The sequence below is a fragment of the Pipistrellus hanaki genome, assembly GCF_964339955.1.
Source record: "Pipistrellus hanaki genome assembly, chromosome: 4".
In the NCBI taxonomy this organism is placed as follows: Eukaryota; Metazoa; Chordata; class Mammalia; order Chiroptera; family Vespertilionidae; genus Pipistrellus; species Pipistrellus hanaki.
The window spans coordinates 82,661,628-82,688,992 of NC_140506.1; the positions used below are offsets into that span (position 1 = coordinate 82,661,628).

At 47.7% G+C, this 27,365-nt stretch overlaps 1 protein-coding gene across 3 annotated transcripts in view; it reads right to left on the reverse strand.

Annotated features, from left to right (window-relative positions):
• The window catches only part of SNX29 (sorting nexin 29), a gene marked incomplete at its 3' end in the record, with an annotated part of 419,909 nt that overhangs the window by 62,152 nt on the left and 330,392 nt on the right, over positions 1-27,365 (reverse strand). For all 3 annotated transcript variants that reach the window (XM_084881120.1, XM_084881121.1, XM_084881122.1), the window contains one exon: positions 6,231-6,371. In XM_084881120.1, the coding sequence (XP_084737246.1) occupies positions 6,231-6,371 (141 nt within the window). The remainder of the gene's footprint in view (positions 1-6,230; positions 6,372-27,365) is intronic.

The following is a 27,365-nucleotide window of genomic DNA, read 5'->3' on the forward strand; positions in this document are numbered from 1 at the left end:
CCCCAGGGTGCTCTGTGGAGGCCTCCGTGTGTGAAAGGTGCTGGCGCTCCGCAGACCATCTGCCTAGGCCTACACATCAGCCTGGACAGGGCCAAGCAAGAGGGCCTTCGACAAGTGAGATAAGGAAAGAGAGACATGAGGTCAGCAGAATAACTTCTTCCCTGAAGACAGTCACATGCTGCCCCCCAGGCCCTGTGCACGTTACCTCACATGGCAGAGGGGACTGAGTTAAGGGCCTTAAGTTGAAGAAATCGTTCTGGGGTATAAGGGTGACCCAATCTACTCATATTTCTTAAATGTGTGGGATATGATTTTGCTGTGTGGTCAGAGAAAGCTGTGACCACAGAATGGTCAGAAAGATGCAGCGATGAAAACAGAGGAGGGGCCACAAGCCAAGGAATGCAGGAAGCTACCAGAAGCTGGGAAAGGCCAGGAAGCAGACTCTCCCGGAGCCTCCAGGAGGCACACGGCCCTGCTGACATCCTGGCTTTACCCAGGGAGACCCAAGCAGAACTCTGACCCACTGACCTAGAAGGTGACAAATACACGCCATTTAAGGCCACTAGGCTTCTGGTCATTTGTGCTGGCAGCAATAGGAAACTAATGTAAGATGCACGGAGGAAACAGGTGCACAGAAGGAAATGGTGTCCCTGACCTGAGCCTGCTGGCCCACCTGGAAGAGAACTCAGGCTCTGGCTGGCCCTGTAAGCATTTCCCTCCTGCAGAAAGCAGCTGTGCCTCCCTCTCCCTCTTCTCCAGAGCACAGGGGTCCCTCCAGGAGAACTGATTCCTTCGCCTTTCTCCCTACAAGACCATGAACTTCAAATCATCTCTGTAACCTCTATCCCCAGCACCGTGGCCCTGAACGCTGGACATTTAGCATTCTTCTAGATGCCACTGGTTCCCACTTCCATCTGTGCGCACCCTCCACTGCCGAGGTCTGGCCTCCCCCAGGGCTGCATTTAAATCGGTGATTCCCAGGGAGCAGCAAAGGCGCTCTCCGCGGCTCAGTGAGTGTCCGTCGGCTCCTACCACACACTAGTGCATGGATTTTTAATGAGAGTTTAATGCATAATTTCTCCAACAAGCTGCCTTCTCCGTGGCCTGGGGGCGGGGTGGTGATCTCCTTGCCTTAATGCCAGATGAACTTTGGGAGACCGACATCATTAGACTAAGAAGGAATGACAGTCTCTCTATCCTCATTTGCTCTGGGGCAATAAGTACACATTTAGTAGCTTAACCAAAATGAGACTTTTATCTAAGCCCATGCTGGCAATGTCCATTTGGACAGGCAGCCGGCCAGGCAACTCCTGGGACTGCTAGAGAGCCCTCTCTCCTGTATCCAGAGGCTCGCGGCCGCCTGCCCATTCTGTAAAAAGTGTTCACTCAACACTGGAATGAGAACAACTCCCAAGTCACCTGGAAGTTATTCTGCTCACTTATGGAATTTAGATATTATTGAACTTGTGCTGAGAACGCAGTGAATGGAAGACGGAAATACAAGGGAAACTTTTCCACTTGATTTCTGTTCATTTATTCGATCATTCAGGCCATGAGCGTCCGGGGACTGTTCTGGAGCTGGGGAGAGGGCAGTGAGCAGACACAGACAGGCCCCGCTTCGTGAACTTCCATTCCAGTGCAGAGGCAGACAACACTCAAGCACACAATAAACGTCTCAATTCATGGGATGCGCTAGGAGAAAAGCAAAAACGAGTGGGCCAGAGAGTAACTGAAGGGCGGCAATGAGGAGGGGTCGGGAAGGCCGCTCTCTCAGGAGCTGGAGGAGCTGTCCCTGCAGAGACAGAGACGGGAAAAGCCATTCCTGGCAGAGGGAACAGCATGGAAGTGTGAGGAGGTCAGTGTGGCTGGTGTGGAGGGAGAGGAGTGGGGCATGAGAGAAGGTGGGAGGGTGTGGAGGGCAGTCAGAGACACCTCGCAGACTGCAGTAGAGTCACGGATTTAACTGCCACGGAGCCACCGGAGGGTTTAATTAATAGTGACTTGGCAGGTGTGATGAAGTTCAGGATCTTGAGACAGGAGTTAACCATGATTCTCTGGGTAAATCCACAGGATCTTCAAAAGAGGACGAGGGCCAGAGTCCGAGAAGGGGCTGTGACCATGCTGGCAGAGGCCGAGGCAGAGGCCCACCATGTAACTGCAGCTATGGCAACACAGGAGGCCCGCAGCTAAGGAAGGTAGGGGCCTCCAGAAGGAAGCTCTGCCGACACATTGATTTGAGCCGCGCGAGACCAATTTTGTGCCTCTGTCCGCCAGAACTCTGAGATAATAGTTCTGTGTTGTTTTGGACCATAACTGTGTGGCCACGTATAAAAGCAGCCACAGGAAGTGACCACACAATGCAGACATTTCACCATGTGAGCGGCCCAGGGCAGTCTGGGACTTATTTCCCTCAAGCTGCAGACAGGCCAGCCCTGAAGGAGGGTCATGGGAGGGCTGCTTCGGGGCAAGGCTTTTTGCAAGTGAGAACGTCTTATAATGATAACAGGATGGTTGGGCAGGGTTTTGTTTTATGGCATTTTAAGACATTCTGGATGGGTCCCAAGATTTGTATGAGCCTACGAGTCATTAGATTAAATCAGCATATAATTCCCTCCCCTCTTTTCATAAGAATTATTGTACTCCTTGCTGGAAGAAGCGTGGAATTTTTAAGTCTTCCATTTTTTATGGGCTTAACTCCACTTTTCTTCAACAGAAAAAAATGGAATGACACATTAATTTTGGGCTTGAGATAAACTGCTCTATAACTTTTTAAATTAAGATATAACAGGTCCTTATGTGATTAGATTTCTAATCTAGTTTAAACAACACAATCTATGAATATGTAAACATGACAGTAACGGCTTTCCCTACGGAACTTCCAAGTATTGAGAGTAGGTTATGGAAACCCTTACTCTGGTTTTCTAAGATAAAGTTTAAAGGAAATCCAGAGAAATGCATATTAAAACCATAATAAGATATCACCTCAAACCTGTCTGATGGCTATCATCAATAAATCAATAAACAATGTTGGAGAAGATGTAGAGAAAGGGAACCCTCGTGCACTGTTGGGATTGTAAACTGCTACAGCCACTATAGAAAACAGTATGGCAGTTGTAACACAGAAAAAGCACAGATGAAACCTATATGCTCATGTTAACCAAGGGTCACCTCAATCAATTTAATAAATACTATTTTTTTTAAAAAAGAAAACTATATGGAGATTCCTCAAAAAATTAGAAATAGAACTACCATATGACCCAGTAATCCCACATCTGGGATTATCTGAAGAAGGCCAAAAGACTAGTAATTCAAAAAGATATATGCACCCCTATATTCTTTGCAGCATTGTTTACAATATCCAAGATATGGAAGCGATCTAAGTGTCCATGGTACCTCCAATTCCCAGGCTCATTTATTTGTAAACAGAGCTGCACTGAAAGGAGGGGAATGGATAAAGAAAATGTGGTATGTATATACAATTCTACTATTCAGATATAAATAAGAACGAAACCTTGCCATTTGTGACAACATGAATAGACCTAGAGGGTATTACACTAAGTGAAATAAGTCAGACATACACTATATACTTTCACTTAAAGGTGTAACTAAAATAAATGACACACAAAACAGAAACTCACTGACACAGAGAGCAGACTGATGCTTGCATGAGAAGGGGATAGTGGGATGAGGTTAAGATGTACAAATTGGCAGTTACAAAACAGTCATAGAGATGAAAAGTATAGTGTAGGGATATAGTTAATAATGTTTCAATAAGCATGTATGAAGCCAGGTGAGTACTAGACTTATCAGGAGTTCAGTTAGAGAGTTATAAGGTAAATGTCTAATCACGATACTACACACATGAAAGTAATATAATATTAAGCATCAATTGTAAGTAAAAAAAAAAAATTTAATCGCAAAAAAAAAAAAGTGGGGGTGGGGGGAGGAAATCCTAGCAAGCCACTTCTTCTTTTTTTTTTTTTTTTAATATATTTTATTGATTTTGTACAGAGAGGAAGGGAGAGAGATAGAGAGTTAGAAACAGCGATGAGAGAGAGTCATTGATTAGCTGCCTCTTGCACATCCCCTACTGGGGATATGCCCGCAACCAAGGTACATGCCCTTGACCAGAATCGAACCCGGGACCCTTCAGTCCCCAAGCCAACACTCTATCAATTGAGCCAAACCGGTCCCAGCAAGCCACTTCTTCAAGAGAGAAAGTAGGAAATTGGTCTCATGTGGAATCTGCCAAGGGCTCGGTCAGGACAAGACTGCTCATGGTTCTCACACACCCTCAAGCACTAGCCCCACCCAGATGTCAGCTCAGAGCTCGTATTTCTGTAGGTCTGGGTGGAGCCTGACAATCTGTATTTCTAACATGCTCCCAGGTGATGCTGTCCCTACTTTGAGAACCATGGTAGTGGAGGAACCCCTCTTACACAGGGCCCAATTTCTCACAGGTCCTGAGAAAAGTCAGGACCTTACCTCATCTGAGTGAACTATCCTGCCAAGCTAATGAATACACTGTGATTGCTGAAGCATCTCCATGGCCTACTTGACTCCCAGGCTTGGCTGCATGTTGGAATTACAGAGAACTTTTAACCCCCTCGGGACCTAGACCTCCCTCCAGATGAATTAAATCAGAGTGGGGTTAGGGGATAAGCCAATCTCAGTACTTTAAAAAAATCTTTTTTTAAAAAATTGATATTTAAAGAGTGGAAAGGAGAGAGAGAGAAAAACATCAATGTGAGAGAGAAACATTGATTGGAGACCTTCTGCTTACATCCTCACCAGGAATTGACCCCGCCCCATCACCCCACCCCTTGTGCAGGAGACAATGCTCCAACCAACCGAGCCACCCAGAAGTTTTTAAAACTCCCCAAGTGACCCAAAGTGCAGCCAAGATGGGGAACTGTCACTCTAAGCAGCGGACCAGAACGGACATTCAACAGGGCCTTACGCTAAGCCCGGGCCTGTCCTCTGAAGTGCTGGGCTCTTGCCTCCTGCACCGGGACACATGATCGGTGCTCAATAAACACTTGCTGAATGAATGAAAACTAATCAAACTGCAAACCTAAAGAGGCGAGCACCTCCCTTCTCCAGGGTACCTGGGTGAGAAACAAATGATGCCCTTATAAATGGTGAAGCCTCACGAGGGCAGTGGCCTATGATAAAAGAAGCTCTTTTGAGAAGGCTCTGCTTGGGAAATAACACCACACACATAAGTCCAAATACATATAACTCCGATGGACAAGAACTAGGAAACATTTGCTTAGACCAGAATAGGGGTAGACAAACTATGACCCACAGGCCAAATCCAGCTGCCACCCATTCTTATAAAGTTTTATTGGCACACAGACACACCCAGTTATGTCCACACTGTGGCTGCTTTCACACTATAAGGGCAGAGTTGAGTATTTTCAGCTGAAATGGTGTGGTTTGCAAAACCAGAAATATTTACTCTCTGGTCTAGAAAACAAGTTTGCCAACCCGGTCCCTAGAGGCATAAGAGGATGTGATTGTCTTTAGGTGGTGAAATTATGGGTGACCACTTTCTTTTGTCTTTTCTTCTTATATTAGCCAGCTTTGGAGTAGTGTGTTTATAGGAGCATGTGAGATAGGGTATGTGGTGAAACAGCTATAACCAATAAGGTTTCCAGGGATTATCAAGCAGACAGTAAGCCTAACCCTCAAAGGGTTTATGGCTTAAAACCTTATGCTCAATCCAACACAGAGACGAATTTCACCTAGAAGTGACCCCTAGCCTCTATACACTCACTGTAATGTGTTAGCATCCTAAACGACACACCCTGCGCACCACAATCAGAAGGGAAAACCCATGTGAGGACCCAAAATGGCTGATGGGCTCTTCCAAGAAATCTCCACCTGCTTTCCAGAAAAATCCTGAATATTCCTCCCCTTTACTGAATGCCCTACCCCTAGATTCAGTGAGCCCCAATAAAAGAAGTAAACCCGCTAGGGGGGCTGCTCTGCCTGTGGAGCAGCCACTCTGTGTCACTGCTTCACTAACACTCACTTTCCCTCTCTGCTGGCTCCCATTTGAATTCCTCCCTGCATGAAGCCAAGAGCCCACAGTGGGTCGCACACCTTTGGGTCCCCAGGCCCCTGAACCCCAACATCACATGTTTAAATCATAAACTGAAGGAAAAGAAAGTCAGCCTCAATGTGGGCACCAGTGCCCAGCCGCCTGGCTCCACATGGGACCGTACCTTGTTTCCAATGGCCTTTTTGGGTGGGAAGTTGTAGGCTCTCACTTGCGGGAATTTGCTCTGTAACTTGTGGTGCAGACTCCGGAACTCCGTGTATCGCCGGTAGACATTCCACTCATCATCTTTTATCCGGATGTAGACCTGGCAAGAGAAGAAAAGAAGAACATGGAGACTTTTTTTTAAAAGTTCTTTGCAAAGGGTGGGCATTGGGCAGTGTGCCACCCATGACATTGGGCAGTGCTCACCCACATCTGTGCAGGGGCCACATCTGTCTCCCGGGCCACTGCTGCCCAGTGCTGGCACAGAGCAGGGACTCAGTATTACTAAGTGAACATGTGGGGATGTGAAAGATGAATCAGGCAGGTTATGGGAACAACACACTGTATATCATTTCCCCAATTAATCTCAGCGATGCGTTACTCATATTTCTGTCACATGCACGCTGCAGCAACGACAAGTTACTGGGAGAGTCTATTCCGCCTCTCTGGCTATGGGTGTCCTCACCTGTACACGGAGCTGACTAACAGCACCTCCTCCGGAGGTTTCGTGCACGGCACTCAGGTACAGAAGCAACACAGCTGCGCCTGGGACCATGCAGACCACCAACCAATTTGGGGAAGGAGGGAGGGGCAGAGATAAGCCCACTCGGATGGAAGGTCATGCTCACATGGGTAAACACAACAGGGACACAAAATATCATTATTTTAATCAAGCTGTAACTCCCAAGAGAACACTCTGGGGGGACAAAATGTGAGGGCTGTCTCATCAGCTTTCTGCAGGCCTAACACCCTCCAGGGACACACAGTAATGACCCTGCGAGGGCAAACAGAAGCGGGAGAGGGATAGTGCATTTAAAAAATTATATGAGTTAAGAAGAGGCCAGAGAGTCAAGTCTGGATGATAAATGGCTAATGTAATTTGCAATCAGCAAATGTCAATATACACCTTAAGACCTATTTAACCATAAAAACAGGCATGCCAATGTGATGATAAATTCTGCCCCCACATGAAAACCACCAGCATCCCGCATGCTAACATCATGTACTTGCAGTTTGGTTAGGCGACTAACAGGGTCTCTCACAATATTTGAACAAGACAGAGAAAGGAGGACTTAAACCAAAGAATTGCAAATGAATAGAAGCTTCCAGTGGAATTAGATGGAGAAACAGAGGCCTATTGAGTTTATGAGAAGCCTCCAAGCTAAGCGAGACAGCAAATACACTGGATGACATATATCAAGTGACCTCATCTGGCCTGAAGGATGAGTATAATCCAATGTGATGAAATTCACAAAGTTCAATGTCAGGACCAGCCATAAAATTAAAAAAACTAACATCGTGAGTATAAGGTGGGGGAGAGAGAGCCCAGCAGCAGCCTGAGGGTCAAAGATTTACAGGTCTCAGTAAATTCAAACTAAGTGAATAATGTGGGAGAGCCATTAAAAATGCCAACACTGGTTTGGCTCAGTGGATAGAGCGTCGGCCTGCAGACTGAAGTCCCGGGTTTGATTTTAGTCAAAGGGCACATGCCCACATTGTGGGTGCAATCCCCAGTAGGAGACATGCAGGAGGCAGCTGATCAATGATTCTCTCATCACTAATGCTGCTTTTTTTTTTTTTTTGAATGTTCTTTTTTTTTTAAAATATATTTTATTAATTTTTTACAGAGAGGAAGGGAGAGGGATAGAAAGTTAGAAACATCGATGAGAGAGAAACATCGATCAGCTGCCTCCTGCACACCCTCCACTTGGGATGTGCCCGCAACCAAGGTACCTGCCCTTGATCGGAATTGAACCCGGGACCCTTCAGTCCACAGGCTGACGCTCTATCCACTGAGCCAAACCAGTTTCGGCTCATCACTGATGCTTCTCTCTCTCTCTCTCTCCCTCTCCCTTCCTCTCTGGAATCAATAAAAATGTATTATAAAAAAATTTAAAAAACGACCATGTAGCTCTGGCCGGTATCCCAGTGGTTAGGACATCAGCCCATGGACAGACGGGTCATGGGCTTGATTCCTGGTCAAGGGCACGCACCTGGGTAGCAGGTCCAATCCCTGGCTCTGGTCAGGGTGCATGTGAGGGCAAACAGAAGCGGGAGAGGGACCAGTGCATTTTTAGAAATTACATGAGCTAAGAACAGCCCAGAGGATAAAATCTCCAATGACAAATGACTGTGGCAATCTGCAACCAGGGAATGTCAGCACACACATTACTTAAAAAACCCTAACAGTGACAAAAGCCAGCATCTCCAATGCGATGAATCACACTACATTTCTCATGGCGCAGTCAGTTAAGAGCCAGCGCTCCCCTCTGGGGATGCCTGAGCCCATCCTGCTCTTCGGTGGTCCCCATTGGCCTTCCATAGGGCACCTCCTCCTCTCCTGAAAAGGGGAGGTCTTACCTAGGGCTCTCCTTCCTACACAAATATCCATGGCCCTAGGGCTCTTACATCAGTCATAGCCATCTTACTTCCAGCTCCGACCTTTTCTGTGGCACCCAGGAGAGTGCCCATTTTCCTTAAAATCCTTTAATTTCTTAAATTCTTAAAATTGCTTTACAGCCAGGGTGGTGTCAATTTGCCTGCCTTTCTTTAAAACATTCTATAAAACGTTCCGATCAGACCAACTGTCCTGTCCTAGAAGCAGCACTTGTGGCCTCTGCACTTTCTCTTGTGTTGTTGCTCCTGTTGTGGGTGACAGCAGCCATTCAAGAACTCAGAATGGAAGGACATTGGTTAGAAAGGAGCTCAGAAACCATTAGTCAGCCCTTCCTTTTACAAGCCATGGATTGGTGTGCCCAATACCCCCTCCCTGTCCCATATTGTCCACTTGGAGAATAAAGGACTGAACCAGGTCTGTGCTCTCTATGACAGCACACTGTTGCAGTAACCAGGGCTCCAGAAGCCAGCAATGCCCTGCAAGATCCCAGCGGCCCCACTGCCCCTTTCCTGGGCAGAGCACCTATCCTCAGGACAGTCTCTAGTCACGCTTCTCACTTACGTAGCTCCCTCCTAACCTACTGCTATTAAGATGGCCCAGAATTACCTCACCGCTCCACTCTCAATGGCAATGCTTTTAGCATCCAAATTTGCAAATGAGCCACAGAGATAATTCCTTGGAGCAATATAAAGAGTTGACCTCCTCTTGCAAAATCAAGTTCTCTTTTAAAACAAGCATTAAAAAGCCATTTCAAGTCAATCTTCTTGACTCAGCAAAAGAAAATAGGTAGTATCTTGCCGAGACCGGTTTGGCTCAATGGATAGAGCATCGGCTTGGGGACTGAAGGGTCCCGGGTTCGATTCCGGTCAAGGGCATGTACCTTGGTTGCGGGCATATCCCCAGTAGGGGGTGTGCAAGAGGCAGCTGGTCGATGACTCTCTTTCATCGATGTTTCTAACTCTCTATCTCTCTCTCTTCCTCTCTATACAAAATCAATAAAATATATTAAAAAAAGAAAAAAAAAGAGAAAGAAAATAGGTAGTATCTCTAATCAGGAATGGGGGCACACCCTCTTTTCTGTTTTAAAAGGAAGTTCGAATCTTGAGGTTTCTTTTCCACTGGGAAGAATTGCCCAGTAATGCCTGTGAAGCACTCCCATAAGGACAGGTCAGCAGGGAGAAATAGCAAGACCTTAGTCCATTGATGAATCCAATCCAGGACAAACTCTGTGTAGACAGGGCCTCTGGGAAATGCTTTCTTAAAGGAATAAGAACATCCGCCAGAGCATTCCCGCCAGCACTCGTGCTCCTCGCCTGCTCTGCTGAGCGCTCCATCCCTGGTTTCTTTCATCTGTTTTTGAACTAAATCTAAATGGACTCAAACAGAGTGTGCTCCTTTGTGTCTGGTTTCTTTTGCTTTATACTGTGCCTGTGAGGTGTCTTCATAATGTTGTGCAGAGTATTCACCTGTCCTTGTTCCCTGCTGCACAGTGTTCCACTTACAAATTAGCCACAATTTATTTAGCCATCCTGCTGGGATAGGGAGTCAGGCTGCTTTCCGTTGGAACCATTCTGGGTAAGGCAGCACGGCTTCTGTACTCATTTCTCTGGGGATCATAGACCATAATGTGAAAGTAAAAATCACAAAGCTACTAGAAGAAAACACACCTTAATGACCTTGGGGTGGACAAAGATTCTTACACAGAATATAAAAGGGCACCAAGATCCTGCTGGGTAGTAGTTACACAGGTATATACTAAAGTAAAACTGAACTGAACCAAAAAGTTAAGAGATATGCACCTGATGTTTATATGAAAGTTAGATTTAAAAGCAAAAGTGGAAGAAAAACAAAACACCATGCCTTCACTATCCTCAGGAGAGTGAGCTGTTATCCTAATCCCTGGAGCTGGGATGTCCAAAGTGGACTGTAGTGAGTGATAATCCACCTGGACATGACACACAGTCAGATGTCAGCGTTCAGAGGGGTCCAGAGGCTGGCCTCTGGCCTCAGTAGATCTGCCTTCAAATCCAGCTCCACCTCTTGCTAGCCAGGTGATCTGGATTATTTCCCCGCTCTAAGCTGCAGTCCTGGCAGCTGCTTCCGTGGGGCAGGAGGAAAACTGTGTGATTCTGTGCAGGACAACATCCCTTTGTGTGTGTGTTGCTAATCCTCACCAGAGGATAATTTCCATTGATTTTTTTTCAAGGGGAAGAGTGAAAGGGAGGGGGGAAAATAGAGGGAGAGAAACAGCAATGTGAGAAATTGGCTGCTTCCCACTCAAGCCCCAATTGGAGCCAGGGATTGAGCCTATAACCAAGGTGTGTGCCCTTGACCAGAACCAAACTCAAGACCCTTCAGTCCACAGGCTGACATTCTAACCACTGAGCAACTGGTATGGTGCAAGACAACATTCTTTTTGTTGTTGTTGTTAATATATATTTTTTCATTTCAGAGAGGAAGGGAAAGGGAGAGATAGAAACATCAATGATGAGACACAATCACTGATTGGCAGCATCCTGCATGCCTCCCACTGGGGATTGAGCCCGCAACCTGGGCATGTGCCCTGACGTGGAATCGAACTGTGACCTCCTGGCTCATAGATCAATGCTCAACCACTGAGTCATACTGGCTGGGCAGGACAACATTCTTTACATCTGTTACCATGTCTAATCATCAAATGTTGCATGTTCCTGAGTACAATCTACCTCTGAAACACACACGCAAACACACGTGTGCACACAGACACACACACCTATATAAATCTATGTATTTATCAACCAATCAAGACTGGGAGACAGGAGGAAAAGGAGAAAGTGAGAGATACAGGAAGAGGAGAATGATCATTTAAACACTGTTTTAAGTTAATTTAAGACCCGGATCTGTTCTCAGGGTCTGCATAGCACAGGCATAGCTTTCTAAGCCAGCAATATGCTGGCCCTTAGGCACACCTGAGGCCTACCATGTGAGAGGCAGAATGGCCTAGAGAAAGGGGTATGCAGGGAGAGGAGCCTGGATTCAAGTCTAGCTCTTCCCCTTGACAGCTGTGACCTTGGGGATGATATTCCGTCCATCTCAAGACTCAGCGTCTCAATCTGTAAAATGGGGACAAATACCAACTGGTTGGGTGGTTATGAGCGGCCCTGCTTGGCAGGCAGTAGGCAGCGGCAGCTGCTCATATTGTAAGCCCCTCACCTTCGTCGTCATCTGCCTTGTGTACATGAACTTCCCTATTACAGAATTAGGGGTAATTATAGGATGTGCAATCACAAAATTAAAGCAGGTAATTACCATGCCTAATTAATTGTCAAATGCTAGGCAGGCGAGGAAACACAAACAGAATTCACAGTCTGTGGGCTGGGCAGTTAAACATCCCTTTCTTCCAAAAAACTGCCAACAGAAACAGCAGAGTTCATAAATGACCTCCTTGGGTGGATGCTCAAGAACTAAAACAAAACCTGGGACTCGGAGCAAGCTCGGTGCACCTCGATCCGCTGTAGGCTGGTCTGGTGTTCATACTGCCCCGAGACACGGGCACCAGGGCTCTCTGACAGGAGCACTGAGGGACCTCACAGCAGACACTCGATGGATGCTGTAAACTCTGCGAGAACCAGACCCTTCAGAGTGCCCTGCTGACTGAATGCACAGGAGCGCTGGATAGATGCTCATTTACAAACCTGGCTTGGACACAAAACTTTGGGCTGCCCCTGCTTCCTGCAGCATAGAACAAATTCATCCTTCTCCACTTCAAAAAGCAGACGACTTTTTGAAGACCCAAACCCCTCCACCTCGGCACCGAGCACATTATGCTTGTTGTGACAGCCTGGGGTGAGAGCTGGCAGTCACCTCCATGACACCCTGGGACTTACAGAGGTGACGTGCCCTTTAGCAACACCTCTCACGTGCCAGACATTTCACCTATGATTCTAACAAAAGCCCTGCGATTTCACATGCCTTAAGCCAGAGACTGGAACAATGGGGAGACATGTGCACTGGGCAGTGAGGAGAACCAGAACCGGCCCGTGTAGTGCTGCCGGGGCACACGTGGCACCGCCCACCTCAGGAAAACACTCCAAACTCCGACGCCCTGCAAATGGACTGATATGGTCAGATGAAGTCAGGACAACAGGGATTCTTTAAACATGCTGTAGGTCCCTAATGCGTTTAGCTTCCTTCGTACCCAAGGAATGAAATGATTTGTGTTTGGTTGGCAGCCTGTGTTAATGTATCCTAACAGAACTTTGCTCTTAATGAAATGGCTTCACGTGTTATTAACTCTAAGTGTCCTCGCTGCTAGAACAAACTGCCTGACTTAATGTAGGAATGCCAAGGGAGGGGAGGCATTGCAGCAATGCCGAGCACAAGATGAAGAACTTAGCCAGTGAAGGACCTTTCCATTCACGGGGTCACAGAAATGAGCAGACTGGGTAAGAACTGCCAGCCCCAGCCCACACCTTTGAAAGGAGCGTACAGATGTGTGATTTAGAAGTGGACAGAGAAGCCCCGTCAGCTCTCCCTGAATGGGGTGCTAACCCATCCGTACCTTTCTCCAGGAAGATCCAGGGTCCCCACACTCACAGCCCAAGGGCAACTGCCACCCGATGTCTGACGCCAACCTCAGCTCCTCTGAGAGTGCACGGCCACCTTCCCACAGGCTGCACCGGGCGAGTTGGGAGGCAACACGAGCTGGAGACTGGGACTGGGGCCTCTACTCTTCACTCGAGACCCTGCTCAACCCAAGCAGAACTGGGTGCTCCCTCCCCTGTAACTGGCAGTGCTTCTGATGTGCCAAACTCAGGGCTAGGCTCTGGGACATAGAGGAGAACAAAATCAGGCATGACTCCTGCTAACCAAACAGCCGATCTAATGCAAATAACACACAAAGGAACCTACCATTCCCACAGAGATAGGGCCTGGTTCTCTCAACTGAGCTGGGAAATATGAGAAACTCTCTATCCACTAGAGCTGTCATGCTTTGGTTTAAGGGACGAATCAGAGAAAGCACTGTACCCCTCCCCCATCCTGAGCCAGAGCAACAACCACAACTCGTGGGCATCTGTGCCCAGGGGTAGGCTGCCAGAAGCATCAGGGGCCATGGAGAAAATCACAAGGTCCCTGAGTGCACGTCAGAAATAGGTGGAGCCTTTGATGGGAGTTCATTTCCGCAATCAAGCTGCTGGGGGATCCAATGGTCACATTTGGGGAATTTTAAAAGGAAACATGACTTCATCCTGCATCACATGCTGCAGCCTGGATATCTGAGTCATGCACATTACCCCCTTAGCCGTGTGCACTGCAACAGTTGTTCATTTGCTAAAAGCTGGTTATTCTGCTTGTGGCACCAAAATTATGGACAGAGTTTTAGACTCACTGGAAAGTAGAAAAGTCCTCTTCACTGATATAAATACCAGCCAAGTCTTCTGAGTGTGGGGGGATGAATACTTGTGATATACTTGAGGCCCAGTGCACGGATTTATGCACCGGTGAGGTCCCTCATCCTGGCCAGAATCCAGGCCCCCTTGGGGGATGTCAGAAAGCCAGTTTTGGCCCGATCCCTGCAGGTCAGGGCAAAAGATACCACCGGTGCAGTCTGTGTTAATGTATGTGCACCAGGCCTCTAGTATGCATATAAGATCTTTGGTTAATCTCTTCCCACTCCCCCTTCTTCCTTTCTTCTGAGATTCATCAGTATATTCCATGTTTCCAAGCCTGTGGTTTCCGCTCCTGCATTGAGCATCTGCCCCCTGGTGGTCAGTGTGCATCATAGCTACTGGCTGGTTGCTTAGGCTTTTATATCCATAAATATTTTGATAAGTATGATTTCAATCACATGTGAGTATGTGTGCAATATTATCCCCCAAAATAAGACAAGTCAAAGATTACAGTGGTTATTTATGAATGCTGGTTGATTTTTTTTACTATCTTTATGATTTCCCCCACAAAACTTCTACTGTAAGCCAGTGGTCGGCAAACTGCAGTTCGCAAGCCACATGCGGCTCTTTGGCTCCTTGAGTATGGCTCTTCTACAAAATACCACAGCCTGGGTGAGTCTATTTTGAAGAAGTGGCATTAGAAAAAGTTTAAGTTTAAAAAATGTGGCTCTCAAAAGAAATTTCAATCGTTGTACTGTTGATATTTGGCTCTGCTGACTAATGACTAATTGTTGGCCACAGCTCTACGCCAAGTTGTTTTTTTGTTTTTTGTTTTTGGTTAATCCTCACTCGAGGATATTTTTCTATTGATTTTTAGAGAGAGTGGAAGGGAGAGGGAGAGACAGAAACACCAATATGAGACACATACATTAAGTGGTTACCTCCTGCATGCACCCTGACCAAGGCCAGGAAACCTGTAACCAAGGTACGTACCCTTGACCAGAACTGAACCCAGAGCCCTTAAGTCCATGAGCTGATTCTCTATCCACTGAACCGAACCGGCTAGAGCTATGATTTCTTATAGTTGTCCGAGCTTCCCAAATTTCTTTTGTCTATTAAATAATTACTTTAGTGACAGAAAAAGTAAAAGGTATTTTTCAAGTGAGTGGGAATTCTGGTGGGCACTGGGAAAACGGCACATAACCTACCCCCTTCTATCCAAATATAAAACATTCAGAGTAGCCTGGTAAATAACCCAAAGGACACCTCCTCCTTGGTGCCCAGGGTATTGCCCCTTCTGGGTTTAATGGACCCTTTAACTCATTTGCACAACAGAGCAAAGCTCCTCTGGCCCCCTTGGCAGTGACTCTGGCAACTGTGGGCTGGAAACCTGGGAGCCAACACCAGGACACAGACACTTCCTCCCCATTCCGGAGACAGGACTAGTGCTGACTTCTAACAGCAGCAGCATGTGGGTAATACATTTAGACTTTCCAACAAGAACTGATCCGTAATCACACGGCTTCCAATTCCCCACAGTCACTGAAGCAGGACTGCACAGGGACTGGGCGGGCGCATCAGGACCGGATTTCCCTTCCTCCCCTGCACTCCTCCAAGGTCTCTGCGTCCCCTCAGGATGCCTCGGCAGCCTCGTCTTGGCATTATGGGGACCCTTCCCCATCAAAATGCATCCAGGAGGCCTTAAGTAACACCAAGAAGACAGCACTGAGCTTGGGCAGAAAAGCTACCAGATGCCAACTTAGTTCCAGGCAGGCCTGTGGAAGGACCGTGGCAGATGTGCCCGTGATGAGTCTGGGCGCTCCTTCACACGCTATCCAGGGCCCAAGGTGAAGCGGCCGGAGCTCCACCCAGAGCCATGCCTACACAACTGCAAGCCTGTGCCCAGTCTTCAGTCCTCCTCTTGGAAAAGCAGCCAATTTAAGAATTTTTGCAGTAATCACTTCAGAGTAATGAAAAACAAACACAACAATAGGACATTTCAGTGTGACAGGAGAACTCCAACCTCCCTCTCTAAGGCACGATCAGAGAGACGGGTTAGTCATCAGGAAGAGCCCTCCTTTATCTCCCCACACAACCGGACTGCGCCTGCTGGCAGACCACATGCAGAATGCTGCTCTTACGCCCCTGGCAACTATTTCCCCTCCTAATGTTGCCCAGGACAGCATTAAAAACAGTTCCGGATGCCCAAGATGGGGCTGTGATGAACATTCTTCCACCTCTCACACATGCATGGCACTAAGGTAGGTGCTTAACGAATATCACTTGGTCCTGTCTGCATCTTTTTAGGGTGCGTGTTAAATGATGCGAATGGGGTTTTCCCAAAGGCCCGAAGCCAGCTGTGATGGAGATGTGACTTGAACTCTTGTCTTTTCCAGCTCCCAATCTGTCTTTCTCCTCCCTCAACACCCACACAGCAGGGAAGGAGCTCCAGCCCCAGAGAAAGCAGCTTGTGGGCATCCTGCAGACCAGGGGTCCTCAAACTTTTTAAAGTGGGGGCCAGATCACGGTCCCTCAGAGAGCTGGAGGGCTGGACTATATGAACTACTAATTCCTACTGTAACACCTCGGCTGCGCTCACTGCCCAAAAAACCTGGCGGGCCGGATCAGACTCCTCTGCGGGCCGCATGTGGCCCGCGGGCCGTAGTTTGAAGACCCCTGCTGCAGACCCACTGTGTGTCTGAATGCTCAGAAAAGCGAGCACGGGAGGACCCACTCCAGGCAACAAATGTTAAAACACCAGTCTGTGGAATCTGCTGCCTCTTTTAAGCCCCAGCTTGGCCAAGTTACTTAATTTTTCTGAGCCTCAGTTTTAGCATCTGTACAATGAGGGTACTTCTAGCATCTACCTCACAGGTTGTTGTCACGGCCCAATGACACAATGCATGCATGACACATGCTTACCATGTTATCCGTGGTAATTTGTGAGGTAATCTATTAAGTGTTAGATGGATACATGATGTGACTTGATTTTCTATGCCTGTATCGCTACTTGGTATGAGGAAGAAAGAAAAAAAAGGCCTTACCTGATACATCAGTTTACTGCCCACTAACAAGGGTGGCATGGAGGCAGAGGAGTTGATCCAAACACTCTGTTAGCACTGAGACACCCAAAGGATTTTCCCTCGACACCTGAGGCAGGTAGGATGATGAACTTGCCTGTCTTCCAGGAGTTCATGCACAGGGGAACTCCTGAGCAGCTCCTGTCTCCCCTGGCCTGTCTCCCCATATCTGGAATCCTTCCTGGGGTATGGGCCCCTGAAAACATTCAGAAAGCGCAGTGCTTCTCTCCTGGAAAAAAGGCCATCACACACACCCTCGGGTGAATGCATCCACCAGCACACACATTCACAGATGGTCTCAACTCATTCGAGAATGTGAGGAAGCGGTGACTGTCCAGGTCTGAGAACTACGGTAGAGTTCCTGAGTCACACACCCTGCAGACCCGCAGCTGCAGCACCCCATGTGGGCCAGCACACTGTCCTGGACTCCTTGCTATAAAAACCCAGGGGCCAGTGTCACACTCACCTTAGAGAGGGAGACACCCTCTGAGAGGAGACAGGGCGCTTCTGGCTGCAATAGGGTCCCACCACACACAGACACTGCCCGCTTCTAGGAACCGCTCACTCCCAGATCCTAACGCGCACCCAAGCCTGCCCATGATGGTGGCAGACAAGCCGCACAGAGGCTGAGGCCGAGGGACAGCCTGTGCTTTTGGCAGCCAGGAAACCCAGCAGATGGCCCAGCAGCCTTCTGTGATGCAGCAACTGAGCACCGGGGGTCATTCCCCACAGCTTCCTCCTGAGATCCTGCCCAATCCACGTCTGAGCCACACACAGTGCCAGTAGAGACAGATCGGCCTTGTCTGCAAGAAGGCGTGTGATAACCGAAGCATGGGGCCTGCTGACCAAAGGACTGGGCTAAAGAATGGCCCATGGAAATACTGAAGCGTCTGATTACAGGGTCTGCCCCTTAAAACCAACTCGGCCCACTTGGTGTGAACGCTCCTGTTTCGCTGTGGAAATACTGAATGTCTGATTATAGGGTGCTCCCAGACCTGCTTATTATGGCTGTATTCTTTTCTAAAAGCCAAAAGGAAAAGAAATGAAAATATGTATCTTAAATTTTAGCCTCAATAATTTTGAATACGGGGTCATGAACCTTCAATAAAAGAGTCTATTTAAATGAAATTGAACTTTATGAAAATCCGCACAGAAACAAAAGGCCAAAATTACAACCTAGAAATCTCTTAAATTGCCCATAAAGTACAGAAAACTTGGTCTGGTATGTACCACCAACAGTAATTTGGCTATATAAATGTATAATGCGCACAGTAATACAGAATTTATAAGGGCTATATGCAAAATGCAATTACTTGAGTGACAGATCTTTTAACACTATCCTCTGGGAGCAGCTTTACATCTAATACCAAGGAAAGGGCCCACAGACTGTCTCCTATCGTGTGCTTCTTTGAGGGTACTTAATGAAAGAAGGGTAGGATGGCTAGACTATTTAAAATTCTGTTTTCCGCCGAAACCAGTTTGGCTCAATGGATAGAGCATCGGCTTGGGGACTGAAGGGTCCCGAGTTCGATTCCCGTCAAGGGCATGTACCTTGGTTGTGGGCATATTCCCAGTAGGGGGGTGTGCAAGAGGCAGCTGATCGATGACTCTCATCGATGTTTCTAACTCTCTATTTCTCTCCCTTCCTCTCTGTACAAAATCAATAAAATATATTTAAAATAAATAAATAAATAAATAAATAAAATAAAATAAAATTCTGTTTTCCCTTTGCCTCCTGTGGTACATTGAATTAGTGGCCCCAATTCCTCTCCCCTCCACATACCCATGCCACTCGCATGTGTCTTTGGGATCCCGCTCACTAGAGCCAGACTGTACCTTCTCTGACTTTGGGCTTAACCATCTTGCTTGCTTTGGCCAACAGAAAATAAGCAAACTCAACGCAGGCAGAGCTTGGCATACACTGAATGGCTGGGTGTGTCCCTGTACCTCTGCCTGCACCAGGAGGGCACATCCCAGTTAGCCTGCTGGACAGGGAGGATGAGAGACATGCAGAGAGCAGACTGACTGAACCTTGGACCACATCAGCCTAGACCAGCTAACCTTCAAACAATCCACAGATGTGTGAGCAAGGATAAATTGTGTTAAGCTGCTAAATTTGGGGGTTGTTGGTTACACCAGATTACTGTGGTGATAGCTAGAATAGGTGAAACTGGATAAGTTGAACACATATGAAGCCACTCCATCGAACACTTATGATATGGCCCCTGGTTTTCACTGCACTAACGGCCTTCCACACATTTTACTTAACCATCCCAAGTGCTGGGAAGCCAAGGCTCAGAGGAGTTACAGGACACAGCTAGATTGCCTATCTGACCCTGAGCCTCGGTGTGTTAGCCGCGGTGCTATACTCCTCCCTCCAGCCTCCACCGTGTTGGTTGTGAAAGAGGAATAAAGAGATGATCTCTATTTACTACCATGGGATCCTGGGCTGGAAGATGAAAAATGTCAACTAATGTTAATTTATTGACTGTTTGACACTGGAGAGGAAGTAGGAAAATAAAAAAATGTGAGGATTAACATGAACTCTGAAACAACACTATCACATCCTGGCACCAACAGTGTCACAGGCTCTGGTGCTAAGCACTGCACTGTACGCCACATTTAATCCTAATAAAAATGCCAAGAGACAGGGACGATTGTGTTCCTTATTTTACAAATAAACTGGCTCTGAGAACCAGATCTGAGAGCAAAAACCCCAGATGGTTAATAACCACACATAACTTAGGAATCTTCAACACCTCTCCCCACTCCCACTCTTAGCTTTCAAGAACGCTTTTTACTTCCAAACCTCTTTTTCAGGCCAAATCCTATGCGAAGATCTCATGTACATAGAGATGAAGGCTGAGCAGCTCCTGTCAAAGCGAGGAGGGTGTTGGGGCCCCACTGTCCCTCTCTACCCAGGTGGATCTGAGGAACCTTAGTGGAGCGCTGGATTAACACAAACCCAAACCAGAAAGCACCCAGACGGAAGATCAGGTCCACAGTCCTGGACAGAGCACACAAGGCCCTCCCCTTTTCCTCCCTGCCTGCCTCGGCAGCCCCAGCTTCTCTCACATTCCACCTTGTAGCCATGGCCACATCCCCAGGGACCCCTGAATGCTCCCCTGTCCCTGCCCCCACCCAAGTGCTCCACTGGGTGTGGTCTTTTCTATGCCAGGCCCTCTGCCTGCAATGCCTTTCCCTCATCCATCTGCCTGGCCAAACCCCCCACATTTCCCAAGACAGTTCACTCAGCTCCTGCTACCCTCCCCAAAGATTTCCCATTGGGCTCTGTAGAAACTTTGTTATATCTCCAACCCCACATGACCCTCTACCACATTCCCCTAGGTTTCTTCCTAGCATTTTGCATAATCAGAAAATTTCTTACATATTTATTTATTGACTGCTCCCTGTCTCCTCTCAGCTAGTATGTCAACTCCACAATTCTTATTCACTATGTTCCAGTTCCCAGACCGGCACCTGGAAAATAACAGATGCCCAGTAAACGCTGCTCAGTGAATGAATAATAACACCTGAACATTCATCTGCATTGGTGCCTTTTACAAGTCTTTCTATCCATACCATGAGGTAATTGTCTGAGGGCAAGAACCCATGGGTGAGATGCTCCTGGGAGCCCCAGTGCCTAGAGGTGCTCAGTGGGTACTGGGTGGGTGGGTAGGTAGAAGGATAGGATTGGATCTTTGAATGAATGGACTAACGGAAGAAAGAGAAGGAAATGAAAAAGGCACACAGGAGGGAGGGCAGGCAAGCATATTACTCACCCACTGCATCCAGTCACCTATCCTATATACAATAATAAAAGCATAGTATGCAAATTGTCCCCTCAACCGGGAGTTGGGGGGGATGGAGGGGCAGTGGCCAGTGAAAGGGGGGGAGGCTGGCAGCTGCTAGGGACCCTACCGTTGCACAAATTTTGTGCACTGGGCCTCTAGTGTACTCATAAATACACATATTCTTGTTGGTGACTGATAGGGAGAAATGGACTGCTACTTTTGACAGGCAGGACCAATGTCTGGGTATACAAACTTCTGTGTGAAACGCCACCAGCCCACTGTGTGAATCAAGACTTTGTAAAGAAGATATAGGACATTCGCATCAGTGGAACTGGGGAAGTCAAAAGGGTAGCATGTAAGATAAAAAAGAGATAGGGGCCTGGATCCAAAACTCAGGGAGGGAAGAGATAGGAACACTGGCTAATGTGAAGGGAAGAGGATTTTTGGTAGCCAAGGCTCTGACAGCCACAGCGCAGCAGGCAGCCACCACCACCTACAGGTCAGTTACAGACAAGGCGGATGTTGGCCAAACTCTTCCATTGTTTGCTTGGCCTGTGGCTGACCAGGAACGGAGGAAGTTCTCAATGATAAGGCCTTAGATGGAGAGACCCACAATCCAGAAGGCCCAGCCCACAATGCCAAGGGCTGTGGGTGTTATAGAAAACACCAGAAATATACCCCAGTGTGAGTGGTCGCCCAAGTAAGACTCAGAGCTCTAGTGTGAAAAGGGGTTTCAGAGCTGACTGATGGCTCAGGTCTTCCAGGAGAAAGAAGAAACATTTGTCAGCATGGATGAAACCAGCACTCTCCCTTCTCCATACCACAGCCAGAGAGGCAATTCCAAAGCACAAACTGGTGTCCTTTGATGGACACTCAAGTTTGAGTCTAAATTCTCGGACACGGCTTAAAGGGCACAGAAAGATTTTTTTCTTGCTTATCTCTCTCCTCATATTCTTCTCTGAACCCGCTGGTATGGCTCAATTGGGTAAGTGTAATCCTATGCACTGGAAAGTTGCCAGTCCAATTCCTGGAAGGGTTGAGGGTTCAATCCCCAGCTGAGGCACATACGGAAGCAATCAGTTATTGTTTCTCTTCCTCTCCCTTCCTCTCAGGTAAGTATGTCCTCGGGTGAGGATTAAAAACTAATCTTCTCTGGCTACTTTCCCTTTAACTCAGCAATGAGCCATACCACTGAGCAGAACCAGTGCTTATGGAAATTCATAAACAGCTGTTGACTAAATGAAAGAACTTCAGATCCCTAAATGCCATGTACTACAACCGGCTCTACGGTTCTGGGCATGCAGTTCTCTCAACCTCTTTCAGAGGCCTGTTGGCAGCAGTTAGGAAGTACACTTGGTTCCAGAACACCAAGGGCCTAGTCATCTGGGGTTTATTGTCTCATGTGCAGCGGTTTGGAAGGAGGCAGTCCAGGACTGGAATGGCTACTCCACAAAGTCAACAGGGACCAAGGGTCTTCCATCTTTCTATATTACCAATCTCACTGCACAGCGGTCTTCCTCAAAGCCACCCCAAGAACCAAGATGGCTGCTGGCGTTTCAGCTATCATGTCTAAATTTTAGGCAATAGGACAAGCCATACCCAACATATCTGACCTTATCTCACTGGCCCGATTTTAGTCACATGGCCACATGCAGCTGCAAGGGAAGCGGGAAGATTTGGTGTTTTCCACTTAGGCGCACTGCCCAGGGCTCTGTAACTAAGACATAGTCGAAAATGAATATTTTGGGTGAGCCAACTAGCAACCATTGCTGCATTCCTATATATCCAACTACCATATCTTAACAGAAGGCCAGTGGACTAAAAGAATCCTACAACCTCATTCTTGTTCTCTCAATGCCCACAATCCAATTGAGGATTAAGAAAAATGAGGCTGAAAAGATAAACGACAATATCAGGTGCAAATAAAATGAACCACAAGTTCATTGCAGTCTTTGAAGGATAAGTCATATGCAAATAGGAAGGCAATTAAAAATTATTGAGCACTCACTATACACTCAGGGCTCTGCGAGGCACTTTATATATTTTTACCTCTCTAATGTTTATAACATGCAAAGTAGGTATTTTTTTTAAAATATATTTTATTGATTTATTCACAGAGAGGAAGAGAGAGGGATAGAGAGTTAGAAACATCGATGAGAGAGAATCATCGATCGGCTGCCTCTTGCACGTGCCCTACTGGGGAAGTGCCTGCAACCAGGTACATGCCCTTGCCGGGAATCGAACCCGGGACCTTTCAGTCCGCAGGCCGACGCTCTATCCACTGAGCCAAACCTGTCCCGGCCAAAGTAGGTATTTTTATCCCCATTCTGCAGAAGAGGAAACAAACTTGGAAGGGTCATATGATGTGCCCAGGGCCACAAAGCCAGTAAGGATTCAGAAAGGATGGTTGACCTGCAGGTCTAGTGTCACTTGTCTACTCTAGTCCACTACTGGTGGCTCAGGAGAAGGTGATGGGTATGGAGCAGGAGAAGGTGGTGGGTGTGTGGGGCAGGGGGAGGTGGTGGGTGTGAAGCAGAATTCTGAGAATGGGTGTGGGCTCACTGAGGAAAGGTGTGATTGATTAGCTATGTCTGCCATGAACCTGGTCAGGGGAGAGCCATGTGTTTAATATGCATGTTTAAGAGACTGTGGTTGTTGGACTGTGGAGATGCTGCATTTGCACTCTGGTGTCTACGCCTGCCCAGGAGGTGGGAGGTGGAGGGTGGGAGGAGACACGTGCTGCCAGTAGGTGAGATGGCCCCAGGTCTCGCTAAGATTCTTGTCTGCATCTAGAGTCCCTGTGCCTCGAGAAAGTGGGTGCTTAGCAACCTGCCAAAATGAAGGCCACCTCCAAGCCCTAAATTATGCATCTTACTAACAAAGAGCTCAAAAGTAACAAAAGAAGTGACAGCTACAGTCAGAACAAGGTGCAGTTTTATTTTAAACCCCAACTCTGAAAGGACAGAGCTGCGATCGATCGCAGATAGGAGCAGAGGTGACAGTTCCCACCCTGGAGCTCCATGTCTGCTCACAGCCCACCACCCGGCCCCTCTCCACATTCCCACAGGTCCACGTGACTCACATCGGAGGGGCCCAGGAGTCACAGGGGCAGGCCACCTTGTCTCTACTCTGCACCCCTGTCTCTAGGGCTGGGGCCCCAGCTCTGACATCAACCAGGCCAAATGGAGGCATGAAAAGGATTCATGGGAAGTTCAAGACTCGGTTCCTCCATGCTGTGATCCTGCAGCCCTTTCGCACCCCCTTACCCCACCCCCACCACCAGGCTTGGGTAGGGGGCTCTCCGCTGAGCTCTGACACGTTATCACCACCAGCAGGGGAATAGGTGTCTTGGATCTCTCTCTCTCTAACTTCAGCACAGTCCCTGGCACAGAGCTCCCACATTCCAGCTTCCCTTTACTGAGAACATACTCAGCACCAAGCACTGTGCTCAGCATTTTGTACATCAGAGCTTCTCAACTTCAGCCGGACTGACATTTGGGGCCAGATAGCTCTGTTGCAGGGCCGTGCTGTGCACGGCAGGACATTTATCAGCATCTCTGGCCTCAGATTCCAGTTGTGACAAACAAAACCACCTCCAGGTGCTGCCAAGTGTTCCCTCAGGGGCAACCTTACTCCTGGGGAGGTCACTGGGAATCAGGGAAGTCCAGGGCCACATGACTAGAACTTGCACCAAGTACCTTAAAGTTTTATTTTCTCAACAACCCAATAACTCTCAATAAGACTTGAGATTTTTGAGGGTCACATGACTAGAATTGCACTAAAGCACCTTAAAGTTGTTATTTATTCAGCAACCCACCTTAAAGCTGTATCTCATTTAAGCCTCACAACCTTTGATGAAGTGGGTGAAAACATGCCCATTGAACAAAACTGATATTCAGAGAGAGAGGCTCAATAATTGGCCCAAAGCAAGACAGCTGGAACTGGCCTTTTCCAGAACAGAATCCAAAGGACCAGTATGGCTAACACCGCTGGTGCATGGTCATGGTCAGGTGCATTTCCCCTTGTTTAGGACAGGAAGAGTGAGGTATCAGCAAAGCCAGGTGGTCTGAAACCATCTGTTCTTGGAGCAATGCAATCCTGCCTGAGCATCTTTCCTATTTGTGGAGGTTCTGAAAGGCTGCGCCATAGAATCTCTTCTGTTGGCAGAGAGGGTCACAGGTCACCATGCACACTGGGCCACCCAGATCATTAAATGATGGGCCTCAGGAGGCAGTTGCCACGTGATGATTAGTTATCAACATGCCTAACCTGAGGCTTGAGCCCCCCACCAAGAACAATGCTGTGAAAGGCAATGAAATCTAGACCCAGGGGACTGAGGGGAGCTAATTTTCTACCACGGTCCATCTCCACTTTCTCCCAGCCCTGAAGTGGCGTTTATGAACTTAATGTGCTCTTGAGGGGAGTGAGGTGAAGAATAAGGAGGAAAGCAATCTCAAAAGTTTGGGGGCCACTAGTGGGCTGTTGAAGAAATAAAAATAGCAGTGAGTACTCTGGGAGAGCTACTGCTTTGGCAGTGGGTAAACTTTCTCCCTGGTCTGTGGAGGTAAGTATTCAGTTTGAAATCATGATGAAAGGCCTTGTTATGTCCCAGGACAAGGCCCCGGCGGGGCTGCTCAGTACGGCCCTACTCAGTTTTCTCCCCAGGCCATAGGCCTATCAGACCAAGCAACTCTACCGCCTCTTGGGTTCTGGACCAGTTCCCTCTTCTCCACTCCTGAGCTCAGTCCATCCTCAATTCCAGGAGTTGTCAAGAGCATTTCTGAAAACAGGAGCTGCAGGAGCTGTTCTGTTGGAAAGAGCCAGATCCTCAAGGAGCCTCTAATCAACTTGACCTTCCCTATTGCTAGAACGACTGACCTAAATCACTGATCACATGTGTCACTTCTGTGAAAGGCTTTGCAAGCTCCTCATCATGTTCTGGGAAATGCCCAGGCTCCCGGTGCAGCACACAAAGCCTGCTCGCCGACCTGTGCTGGACTTGGTGGCTTTGAGTCACCTGGCGTATGTGGCACACTCCTTGGCTACTGTGGCCTACTGTTCTGAGGAGCCACCGTCTTCCTATGTCTCACACTGTGTGCTCAGATTGGCTTCTATGGCCCAGGCCTAAGCCCATTAGCTCATTCCCTTACTCCTTGGCCATAGCACACTTGATTTGACTTGCCATGGTTTGGTGAGCCTGCTTGCTTGCCTGGCACAAGCTCAAATCAGTGCCACTTAAGACTAAGCATGGATAGTGCTAGTCCAAACAATGTCATGGGGACAGGGAAGCGGGTGAGATGACATCTAGCCAGGCAAGGAGACGCTAGTTGGATTTTGGAGGACAGGTGGGGAGGGGAGGAGCAGGGAAGACAATCCAGGCAGGGAGAATCTGAATTCTAAAGAGACCAGAGAAGCATGAGGGAATATAAGTATATGAGAAGTTGGGAGAGGAGGCTGCCCACAGGAAGTTCAAGAGTGCAAGCCACCCAGACAGGTGTAAGCAGAGCTCAGCATGCCTCCTGCAAGAAAGAGAGGTGCTGCCTGCCTGTGAGACCAGCCTAGTCCACAAGTAAAGGCGTAAGTTAGGTGACCCACAAGGAAGGCCGACATCTGCTCCTTCTGACCTGCAAAAACGGCACTTTCATATAGTTCAACCCAACACTTACCTAAGAAGGACCAACACTGGTGTGGCCCATCCCTGCATCGTCCTGGTAGACAGAGTTTCTGCCAACAGATTTTGGGCTGTTTGGATTGCACTGGCAAGCCCTCCCTATTGTGAGATGAAACATCAGCTATCTTAGCCTGGTGTCAATGGCATGGCATCCATCTAATGGTGCCTCGAGTTTCAACCCATAGAATCCTTCTCACTAGGATCTAACTTCCCGGGGTGCTCTGCCAGTTTCCACGCAGGCAAAGGATAAGTCTTTTGCCCACTGGCATATACTCAGCACCTAGCACAGTAATCAGCATATTTACCGAATAAATAAAGGGACAAAAGAACAAATGAGGCCTAGTGGGTGAGGCTCAGTGGTTGAGCATTGACCTATGAAACAGGAGTCAAAGTTTAATTCCCAGTCAGGGCGCATGTCCAGTTTGTGGGCTCAATCCCCAGTATGGGGATTGCAGGAGGCATCCAATCAATGATTCTCTCTCATCACTGATGTTTCTATCTCTCTTCCCAGTCCCTTCCCCTCTAAAATCAATTTTAAAAATCTTTTAAAAAGAGTAAGAAAATGCACTGATTGTGTGCATGCACACATACCGATTCAGAATTTCAGGTCCTAGGGCAATAATAGCAGGAGAAATTTTTCTTATATTTTCTGTTATTATATCCACCCCTCCCAGCTGTCCACTCCTGCTGTTATATCCCACCCCTCCTCACCTGTCAGTCCACTCCTGCTTTCTATGGCTAAAGCAGCCCGATTTTGCTTTCAGGGTCCTGTCCCTAGACCTCCA